The 12027-nt window shown below is 40.7% G+C and overlaps 1 protein-coding gene, 1 long non-coding RNA gene and 1 other non-coding gene across 5 annotated transcripts in view; 1 reads left to right on the forward strand and 2 right to left on the reverse strand.

Annotated features, from left to right (window-relative positions):
• The window catches only part of LOC122566727 (sestrin-1), a 148807-nt gene that overhangs the window by 21199 nt on the left and 115581 nt on the right, over nt 1-12027 (forward strand). For all 3 annotated transcript variants that reach the window (XM_043724394.1, XM_043724395.1, XM_043724396.1), the window contains exons 2-5: nt 244-503; nt 1009-1616; nt 2114-3290; nt 4299-4364. In XM_043724394.1, coding sequence (XP_043580329.1) covers nt 1366-1616; nt 2114-3290; nt 4299-4364 — 1494 coding nt within the window. In that variant the 5' untranslated portion in view covers nt 244-503; nt 1009-1365. The remainder of the gene's footprint in view (nt 1-243; nt 504-1008; nt 1617-2113; nt 3291-4298; nt 4365-12027) is intronic.
• On the reverse strand, nt 4148-4220 carry Trnak-cuu. Its single transcript has one exon. It is a non-coding gene; the product is annotated as a tRNA-Lys (tRNA).
• On the reverse strand, nt 7488-11549 carry LOC122566731. Its single transcript, XR_006316612.1, has 2 exons — nt 9148-11549; nt 7488-8529 (listed from the first exon to the last, which is right to left on the reverse strand). It is a non-coding gene; the product is annotated as an uncharacterized LOC122566731 (long non-coding RNA).

A 12027-nucleotide genomic window follows, 5' to 3' on the forward strand; every position in this document is an offset into this window, starting at 1 on the left:
TATTGGTCGATTAAATAAAGGTAATTTGCGCTCTAAGTGTTATAACGAGTAGTTTGAACGATTTACACGTTATGAGCCTTCTATGCATATTTGCGCGTTGAAATTTTTCCTAAAAGTACGAACATCCGCGATGTAATAGCAAGTTATGCCACTCGTGATCTACGCGACTTGAAGAACGAATTACGTAATTGGTGCAGCAGAGACTATGTTAATGTAACGTAATTTTCGTTGATCTTTTTTCAGACGTCCAATGGATTAGTGTCACTACGTCGGTGAACAGAGGTGGAATCGAGGACAGTCCATTGCAATTGGAAATTCGAAGACGTTTCAACGGTTAGAGATCGTTTGCAACGATGTAAAGAACAATGTAAAACCGTTGCCGTTCAGCTAACCGCGACACACGTGTGGAACGAGAAAAACGAGGGAGAAAAAAGATTGGGAACGAATTGGGAAGTTTTGGTTCCTCAAAAACAAGGCGCCCGATCGATCGTTTCCTTTCGAAGGTGCGCTCGCTGGGATCACCCGGCTTTCTTTTTCTTTCTTCTCCCTGGAAACGAACCTCAATCGTGCTAGATCGCCACACGATCGCTCGACAGTCGACACCGCCTACTTTCTATCGCCCTGGAACGACTCCCGAGGTGCACCGCTAGTAAAATCCTCGAGAAACGAGTTTTACGGCCGATTCTCACAGCGAAACGCGACGAAACGACCGTAATTACCCGAGGATAGTACAGTGAGTCTCTCCATCGACTTCTTTCCACTCTTTTCCCTTTTTTTCTTTTTTCCTTGTTTCTTCGTTTCCTTTGTTCAACCGTAGTCGGTTCTACGAAAGAACTGGAATACGGTTGATAATCGATTAACCGTAAACGGATCGATCGGATTGGTAACCAAGGCAAAAGAAATTCGGACGGAACAGTCAGACAGTGACTCCAAACGACGAGCTCGTGTGGCGAACTTATGCGAATCTCGTTTCAAAGCTCGTTACAAAACGAGTTTTCTTGTTTTCAGCTTTATTACACAGTCTTTATCGTGAAAGCTCGTAACAAGAGGATAATATCGAGAGTGAACAAGGACACGGCGGTGATCTGAGGGAAGCTAGACGGGTTCACGCTTGTATCATAAGCAGATTAGATTAGATTAAATTAAATATCGAACGCTTTTGATTTGTCGTCGGGATCAAGGCGAACGTACTTTTACCTATATCGTGCATACGTGGTATAGCCTGAGATACGTGCGTCGACAGCCGCGTATAAAGCGAGAGAATTCGAGTAGACAGAGGGAAGTACATATATATACAAATATATATATATATATATATACACACACACATATAGGAGTAGAATCGACGAAAGAAAGTAAGACGAGATGTACAGAGATCCGAACAGTTCTTCGGGAAGCGGCACCTCCACAAAGGACGACGAGGTCGAGATCGTTAGCAGATTTTTAGCGCCTTTGTGTGCGAGAGATGAAACTGCCAGAAACATCGCCCTGGCGGCGGCTAGGAATACGGTCGAGGGATGGCTTGGAGGGGTTGGTAGTCCAAATCACTGGGACGACACCGGTGAGATGGAGGATCCGGAGAACGTAGGGGGAAAGTTCAAGAGCCAAGATGGAAGGTGAGCCCGCATGTTACATATATACATATGTATTTTGCACCGATATGCCTCGATAAAACTTTGCGTGTCGATATTCAGAATATCTCTGATTTCTACGTACGTGTGTTCCGTGTGATATACAGTAATAATATATCGTCGTATCGAATAGAACGATATAACGTCGTCCATAAATTTTAGATCCTGTAATAAAACAGTGTGTGAATTACATATAATATAATTCAGTTCTTTTAAATAGAATCTTATACTCGAGGCAGCTCTAGGAAAATAGAAATCAAACGATAATATTATAGTACATAGCGTGTTCATAAGTTTCGAACGTCTACATGGTAAGAAAGATTTATTATCCAATATAATATAACGAGTCAGGATTCATTAAACGGCCAGAGAAAACTCACGAGTCACCCGAGGCTCACCCATTCACTTCCGCGCGAATTTTTCTCCGCTGTATCTAAGCTTCGTGGCGCGCTAATAGAAACTTCATAACCTTTCACGCGAAGATACGACATGAACATCGAGCGCTCCCCGACCAAATCGGCTCCGCAGAATGTCCAGCCCTCTCTGCAGCAGCCGCTGCTTCAAGATTCCTTCAGGACGGAGGGTTTCTTCCCTCAGAGCGTCACGGAGAATCCCGCTTTCCTGGAGGACAACAGCCTCGAATGCTCCGAGAGATATCCATCGGGCTCGTTCGATTGCGTCGACGGCCGACTTGGGAACGAAACGGGCTACGGTACGCCGAACGAGAGGAGAAGATACGGGGGTGACGTGGAGAGTTACAGGTCCGGGCATTCGACGTCGTCCGACGAGGGGAAGGGTTTCAAGATCGAGCCGTACGACAGATTTCTAAGGTTTAAGGATAATTCAGAGACCCGATTCGGATCGAGCAGCGAGAGCGAGAGAAAATACCTTGGCTCGTCGTCGAACGAGAGGTTGAACGAGGTGAGTCTAGAGGATAGACCAAGAACGAAGAACTACGTGAAGGTGAAAGGCGCGAAACAAAAGCAATTGGAGGATGACGAGTTGGATTCCGACATCAGGATTTACGGGAAGAGCCCGAAATTCGACGAGAATTTGGGCGCGAATTTCGACCGCAGGAATTTGAACTTCCGCCCGAAGGGTGACATTCTGCCGCGCGATCGCCGGTGTTATGACAGCGTGGACGACGTCTCTTTCGACGAGACGGAGATGACGATCAGGAACCGCGACGGAGTAGTTTTCAATACCCTGGATGGTTTCGAGAACGAGAACGCCAATGAAATCTATCACAGACAAGACGATAATCGTACGGAGGATACGAAGCTGAAGAATTTCGAAATTTACGCAGACGAATCTTTGGACGAAGGCCGACATCGTTGCACGCGTGCAGAATTACCGCAGGAGTACTTGCGTAAGAACGAAGAACGGAAGTTTAGCGCGGGTCAGATCAAAAGACCGCTCTCACAGGACGAAGATGTCTCTTCGAAGAGCGGCAGGGTGCTGGAGAGTCCCGACGTCACTCCCGGGGACGTTGGCAGGATGCTTAATCTGGGAAATGCTTTGGATGGTCCGAGGCAAGCTCAGGCGAATAAGTACTTGAGCCTGGTGACGCTACATCTACCGGTAATATTGAGGCTCAGCGTGAACTGCCCCTTCCAGAATGTTAGGATCAAATGCGCCGAGATCCTGGAGATGGTTAAGGTGAGCGTATATTAAATCTTTAATCACGTAGCCCCTAGTAATCGAGTACGATCGGTATTCTGTATAGCGATAATAATTTCGCCAAGCTTACGAACTTTCGAAACGATGAGGTTAAATAAAGCCGAGATGAAATTAAAGATGGAAACTTATTTAGGATAAGTTGGACTTAGGATATTTTTTCTTTCTCCAAACTAAACGATGAGTCATTCGTTTTATGAGCACTCATCCGACCGTCTCGCTATAATCGTTTAGAAACGGTGTATGTGGAACACTATGTATTACGTTTCTTAGAGTCTCTCGTAAATAAACGTCCGGTATGGTCACTTCATTTTGAGAAAGGGTTATTTTTATTTTCTCGAACGTCGAAAATAGTATGTATGTTCGCTTTCGCGCAAACTTTGCCAATGTTATAATCCTTGGACCGCGAATCGGCAAGAACTGATACGTTGCGTTAATGGAGTTATTTTAACTGTCTATTTATGGAACAGCGTCGAAACGTGGCCTAAAAATATGTCAGCCATTTTGACTTGCTCGTTGCATGGGGCTAAACATGTGTCAGTCGGCTATGCTATTTGTAGTCACGGCTTTTTGGAAGTCCTTTTTACAATCGATATAGCGAGCCTACTGTGTAAAGCCTGATCGATAGTTCCGTATGACTCATATAAAATACATGCAGATCATAAAACAAAGTTTAGCGACGTGAAACGTACTCTTCAGTCGAATTCCAAGATGTACGATAATTTTTTTTCTTTTTCTAAGAATATATTGTTTAATATATTTTCCGTAAAATGCAATTAAAGCGTATCGTGGTTAAATATCTTTTTACTTTTTGAATGCGAAAACAGAAAAAAAACTTTCGCCCAACGTGGGGCTCGAACCCACGACCCTGAGATTAAGAGTCTCATGCTCTACCGACTGAGCTAGCCGGGCATTCGAGGAACATTTTTGATTTACAGCAAGTTTAGGCGTCTTTAATGAAATTTCGAATAATTGAAATATTTATTGCAGGATAGAGGACTTCCAGTACCGGTGCCGGCTTTCGATGGACCTAGTGCCTTCGTCCCTACGTCCGAGGTAAGTACTTTTATAAAATGTTCTTTGCATCCTTTCGTTCTTTCAATATTTTGTTCACTATTTTTATTTTCATTGCAACATTGCAACGAAATTGATCGATCAACGATGGTATCGTCGCATGTATGAAATGTTCGAAGGCTCGAACTTATGAGGTATGCAAGAGGTTCGTTGCGAATTTAAAAAACGTTTGATACGTAGCTATGCGGTTTTTTAATGAAATTTACATATGAAATATTAGGGCAAGAAAAACAAAACCATTATAGTCAGTTTAATCTGGGACATCGAATTGGCGCTCGTAGCGCCGATAAGTTTTGCCTTATGATTGGTAGTTGTCGGTAAAAACGAGTCTCACGATTGGTTGAGAGGAAGACGATGCCACGGGCTGGTTCACGTTTACTTGTCCCCTGGTAACCTTCAATTTAGTCTAATTAAGAGCAATTAGGTACTTAGTCTCGGTGCTTAAATTGCAATTCTCTGCAACATGTCAGTTAAAGGAACCTTCTTTATCAACCAATCCATAAGTATTTAATTCAATTAATTTTATGAAAATAATACGGAATTATTAACATTTATATCAAGATCTTTACATTAACGTAATTATCAAATTTCCGTATTTTTTACATTGGTAATTAAACGCACGTCGATAATCTATTTAACTTTGCGTTTCCATAATACGAATTTATTTTATTATTCGAACATATTTTGCATGTTGACCAATGTATTAACGATTGTTTAAACTATTTGTTTAATGGCTGTTCAAACTGATTCCTGCGGTAACCGATAGATGGCGCTATGCGCGGGTGTTCGTTGCATACAAATTGTCGAGCCAATTAAATTCATTTAGCGGGATAAATTACAAAATTGAATACTCTTTAAACGATCCCGGTTATGTTTTCAAATATTTTTGTTCTTATCTATCTGAAAGATATGGATCTGAATTAATCTTCTTATATGTGTATTGCTAAAATCACCGTGTACATAGCTAATACATGATTAGATAATAGAAAGAATAATGTTTTCGGTATGTAATTCTGATAAGAACAATTTGTTTGAATAATAGAAATATGCGCGTCAATTTGCAAAGGGGGAATACACGAATGGAAGCGTAGATTTGCAGGTGTTTCCAATCTATACATCTATACATCTGATAAATCATGTTTATCATAACGTATCAAATAATTTTGCGCCTGAATGAAATATTACGACATGTTATTATGTACGTTGTTATTATTATAAAATTTATTTTCGCCAATTGCATCGAATGTACGTTCTTCGATGTCGTGTCACGATTCAAATCCCTTTCTTACGGTATTTCGCATGAAAGTGAATTTTTACTTCGCGTCATTTAATATTTTTGTTACCTATGTTTTGTGCGTTTGTCACTGAAGAGAAATAAAAAATACAAAGCAGGTAAGTGTAAAATAAAGTATCTTACAATCTTTACGAATACCATAAGCTCCGACTTAATGTTAATGTTTCGATATTTGAAAATGTAAATTTCCGGCATTACAAAGTTCTCTGTTTTTGTAACGTTTTCGAATATGCTAATATACAAATACATCACTGCGTTTTTACATACTGTATTATGCATATGTATAGGTATGATATTTGCAATTTTGAAATCATTAATGTTTTACGTAAATCTGCCACTAGGTTACGTGTACAAACCTCTTCCGATACTCGCGTGCTAACGCAGCTCTCATTATTCAGTGCGTTGAAACGAATATATAAGCTGCATCCTGCAGACATTGGCTCAGATCGAAAAGTCAGTCGTTTCTTTCCATTTGCTTTGCTTTTCATCGCTATATTCGCACTTACCGTAATTACAACCATAAACGTTAATCCTTACTTTATGATTTCTTTTATGGCTACATTCATCAAACTTAACAGTCGCTCTTCAAACATTTTCATTACATAACCGTATAACGTAAGATTCATTCACGCCAATATCGTACATAATTTGAAATTAATCGCAATATTCAACTCGAATATGGTCCTTGTTGGTACCGGATCTTCTGCACTTTGTCACCTGGTTGATTCGATATCGTAAGACAAGCGGTAAAAGGCGAGACACGCAGCTTTACGCGTTTCTTCTCACGTGGTAATCGATAACACGCCTTCCGGTTCGCACGACTCCACAGCTTCGTTCACCGATCGAGTTCCTCGGATCGAAAAATTCTGGAGGAAAAGCGTGCACGCGAATTCCGGATCGCTCCCTCGGAGTTAGCCAATCTCACGTGCTTGTGCAGCGGAATTCAGCTAGTGGTGCATCGAGCCAAGTTCAAACCGCCCTGAATTTCTAACATGGTATGCGATTTCTGCGGTATCTTGGAGAGATGCCCAAAGTTTGGTAAGAGAAAGAGGCAACGGGCGGGTGTCGGAAGGTAGGATAGAGAGGAAAGGAGCGATGGGGGCTCAGAGGAATCCTGGTCAGGTCATTGCAAGTCGTAACTCGGTCCAGCAACCGCAAGTGGCTGCAAGTGTCTCGTATACAAGCTCCATTAAGGATCTAATTGAATCCCTTTCTTGCCGTTTTATTTTTCGGCCTTCTCTCCGCTCACTCTTCTATCTGCTCGCTTGAATTCACCATTGGAAACGGTATTTCTATTGAAAACCGATGTTTGCGCTCCCGTCCACCCCCTTTTCTGTATCGGAAATCGTATTACGATCACGCGAAACTAAAATCTTCGAATTTGTGTAATTGCATTAACACCGCTTTCTCACTCGACATCTGGGGTCGCGTATAAACGATCGGGGTCACTGACTTCTTCGTATACGTCTTTCAATTGTCTGACCACTATTCATCGTTGACGATCTGACATATGTCTATTGCAAATGACGCGTGTTAAGCTATGATATGTTACGTATACACCGCTGTGCAAAAATCTTAAAATTTATAACTCTGTTAAATGAAAATTTGTCACTTTTGTGAAATAATATCTGATGTCAATACTATTTGCTGTCCAAGAATAAGCGATTGCTTGTGTTTCGACCGTTCGCGGAGAGACGCGATCTCGAAGAAGAGCGTCAACGGGAGGCGTAAATTCCCGTTACGATTCGAAAAATCGATCTCCTATTTCGATTTAGATAATGGGAGGTGGTTGAATGAGTATAACGCTGACATTAACAGATTATAATATATATTTGCAACTATCCAATAACTTCAATATTTGATACAATCGTGCGTATGTTGACTGTCAAGCTACGAGTGAGTACGGCCTGAGACTCGTTTCGTGTTGGCGATTGTGATGAATGATTTTGACTCGATTGACCGTTTGTTATTCTGTCGATTGACTGTTTTCGACTTGGCGACTCTGATGACTTGACTTCTTACTCCTTCTGTTACTCGAACTGTTTGTTAACTGTGGAACCAGTCTAGAGATGTGGTGACTGTTTTATAGTTGCAGCTCAAGTCCAGAGAACAAGCGAAGTTCGTTCTCGTGTTATTACGGAGACAAGCTCGGGGTGGGTGTGTCTACAAATAATGTCGCGTGATTACAAATAATTGATACTTCGAGAAATATTTCAAGTTACTATACGAGTAGCAATAGTATATTTAGAAATGTTAGCGAAAATTGTTTGAAATATCCTGTTCTTATATTTGCCGCTATTCTTTATTCATTTCGCAGAACTGATTCCCATTTCTCATCTCCAGTTCTCCATATAACCTTATACATATTCTGCAACATTTATTATTAAATCAGAGCTCTATTTACTGCAGTATCTTCAAAAATTTATGAGCCAAGAGAAACCATAAATAAGCAATACTATAAGGGGAGTGTATCCTAAAAGCATGTTTAGTTGATCTAAGCATTTGCACAGTACTTCGCTTACATATTCATTTATACGTTTCAAAGAAACGGCGGAGATTTTGATATTTAGTTGATTTACTCTGATTACTCGGAATTTTCCTTCCTCTTTTTTAAATTTTTACACATTGCTACGTTGACGCGTTGGCCATTTATCCTCTTAGCTTTATTAAAAACGAACTTCAATAATTAAAGATGCATTCTTACGTCACGCGAGTTACTGTAGTGCGAGAGATCGTTCAGGCCAACTTCTACTCGATTGCTTCAAATTGCAACTTAATGCGATCGAGTCTCTTTAAAACGTATGGGCAGTTCGGAGAAACTCAGCATAAGAGCGTAGAGGAAATGCGCATGTACTAAAAAAGAAAAAAATATATAGAACGATAGAAACGATGTTTAATGTTAGGCAAATTGCTGGGGGGGAGTGGACACAGGAATTTCTTGATTCGGGAAAGAAGTAATTGATGAGTGCGTGTTTCAAAGAGTTCGCATCAGGTAGCAACAGGCCCTAGGATGACCGCGCGCAACGTTAGAGTGTCCGGCTAATTGCGCTGAGTTTAAAGAAAGGAATAGAAGTATGCCGATTCTAAAAAATTCCACGTCGTTGGGTTGTTCTTGGTTATAAAGAACAGTTATTTCCTCAAACTATTATAGTGATTTATTTATTTGATAAATTTATTTATAACGATGAAGCAGGAAACCATGATTATTTAACTAGAACTATTTCTTAATGTATTAGTGTAATACAACTAAAACAACTAAATTGGTACAACTAGTCAACTTTTGAATGACAACTCACACAACTCACAACTCACGATCTACTCCAACTAACTGCAACTGATGACTGACGACTAATTAACTTTCTCCATCAAAACGTCCTTTTATATCAATTTTAATACTTCTACCACGCATACGTGTTTCGTATTCGCAGCTGTTGATGACCCAAGATGATCACGTGCACCTTTTTCAATTACCTATTGTCTTAAAGGGCCATGAGCATATTGGTTGGTCATATGGCCCATTAGGATTTCTCATCTTTTCCGACCCGTCAGCATTTCCACTTTCCCCTGTAGTCTCCACTGTAGTTCATCGGGGTTTTCCTAAATAATACTTCGATAATAGCGATACTGCGCTATTCTTAAATGACTCGATGACTTTATAACCGCATCGTTGCGCTGTAACATGAGTGCATTAGTGCGTATGATGTAGATCATTAAGAAAAAGGCCATTGTGAAAGTTCAATTGTGAAGCGAACGGGCGGACGATCGTAAAATATAGATCCGACGCGAGAGAAAGCCATAAAACGGTGGATAGGGATAGAAATAGCGAAATTTCTCATGTAAATCCTCTGCCACCCACGTAGTCCACGCTCGGTTTGTAAGCCTTCGCGTAAATAACCAGCTGCTGCCTCTGAAATACCTATGGGAATATTATTCCAGAAATATTTTCGGAGACGAATTGAAAATGGGTGCGATATTTGATCCAATCTGTCTTTTCGACAGAACGTTCCGAATTTTGTTCGATTTCCAGTTTGTAACTGGTTGCGCGTTTAATGTTTATTGTTCGCTGTCGTTGGGCTCGTGTCAAACTCGCATATAAATTCTGACATAATAAACGTGGCAGCAATTTTCACGTATTTTATGGTGTACTACATGTCACTTCGTTTTGTTTAACAGTATCAAGTTATTTATCGAACGTATTCTCGCCAGATAAAACATTCGTTATATTTCCCCTCTTCCCCTGCTTATATTTTTCGTCGACGTGGATACAATTTTTCCCAAATATTGCTCATTGTACTCTAATTGTTACGCCGATAATTCGATACCAGAGTCGATATCGCCAGTGGCAACAAACGACCTCGATATCGACGTTGTTCCGTGATAAGGAATTTTTCATTTAGTTACCACACGTTCCACTCTGGATATCGATATAACCTCGAGTTAGGTTATCTCCACGACTTATTACATAATACCGCGTAACGAGCATAAAGATATTACACTAGGAAGTTGTCCAATCTATAAACACGCGGCATAAACACACGTACATTGTGTAAGAATTAGATTAAGACAGAGGTAGATTAAATGAACGAATGCGGTAGCTTAAATAAGAAAAAGGGGATGGAGACGGGGTGAAAATAGGTGGAAGGGTCAGAGAGAGAAATTGGGAGATCTCTTATCCTTGGGAAGGGTCGAGGAAAAACTGGTAATCAGTGGTCGCGACGAATCGTTATATGTACGTATGCTTTCTCGGCAAGTTGTCATAAATAAAATCCATTTTCTGCTTAGACCCTTCGATATCCTTAGTGAACTTAGATTTCTGTCAATTATTTCTGACGAATTAGTTTTTTCATTTTTTCTAGCATTTTCTTTCGTTGCTTTCATCGTACTCGGTCTCTCGCTGTTACCAGTTTTGTGCGCAGGGAGAGCTAATTCCACGAGGATTGTATCTTCGATTTTCTTCGACATTATCGTCGCAGAGCTTCTCGGTAGCTTGCATTTCATAGCCATTGGTCGTTATGGCTGACACGCCTTCCACTGCACACGCATTAGTTGCTCCTAATCTATAACAAGATGCCTAGGTTGGTCTTACTGGGTATCAGCTTGACATACTCGCAGCTAATTACGATCTGCGGTCACGGTAAGGGCTATTTCCACCTCAGCTTAGACTGCACCTTCGTAGGTCTTTACCTACCAACGAATTATCATTTGTGATATATGACGAACCACCGTTTAATGAGTTAAACGCGAAAGAAAGTTTTATCGATTATATCCGGCCAAGTTTTATTTCTCCATCGAATAAAATAATCTGCGTACGTGTAGTTTAAACATTTTATACTCCGGACGCTTCTCTATCTGTTCTTAAACAATCGATAGAGATTATGACGGATATAGAATAATATGTCGTGGTTTCTCTGATTGTCGTGAAAACACGAGAATTTAGGTTACCGGAAATCAGGTTCACACGATTGCTAAGGTTCTCCACGGCACGCGAGTGGTTTCTCGAGTTCGCAAATCCACGGCTTACAGTATGAAGAAACTTCCCGCTGTATCGTTCATCTGGTCTACGCTTAAGACTCCCCGAATGTGTGTTGGTTGTTTGCAGGAGGCAGCTTATCTTCAAGCAAGAGAAATAGAAGAAAGAGAGATAACTAGAAAATGTGATATTTGTTCCATTCAGGAAATTCGAAATCGATAATATGACCATAACGCGTCAGACACGTTGTTTCATTCAGTGGATCACGAGTGTGATTAATTGTTTACCTAACGATACGATGGATGTAAAACGACATGGTCGACCTTCAAATTTGAAGTATCTTTTTCAAAGAGACAAAAACCATTTCATTCAAATATAGAACAATGAAACACCTTTATAATTATCGTCGTGTCTCTTTTATGAAACTCATACGATACAAGGCTTCGCGTTGCTTACGATTCCTCAATATTCCTCAACGTAGAAATTAAAACACATACTATTCCCAGTTCAGCTTTATTTTATCTACATTTTTCCATATCAAACTAGATAAGATAAGATCAGTCATTTCGATCGCCAATTCGTGTGCATAAAACACATCACGAGGAATATAACCAAATCGTAAAACAAATTTATCGCGCAACTTAGTACTTTGCCACAATGCTACAAAACGTAGCCATCGTATTAAATCTCCAGCACACCTGCTGCAAGTGATCTTCGACTTACGCAATACAAAATCGCGCTTGCCTGGACCAAGGCATCAATCATGGTTAGCTTGGTCTACTGTTGGGAACTAGCTTTCCTCGATACCGTTATCGTAGCCTGCGTTCCATCGAGAAACACCGTCAGCTGTCGTGAAATTCGCCGATGGTTCGATTAGTGAG

Source organism: Bombus pyrosoma, linkage group LG4, assembly GCF_014825855.1.
Source record: "Bombus pyrosoma isolate SC7728 linkage group LG4, ASM1482585v1, whole genome shotgun sequence".
NCBI lineage: Eukaryota > Metazoa > Arthropoda > Insecta > Hymenoptera > Apidae > Bombus > Bombus pyrosoma.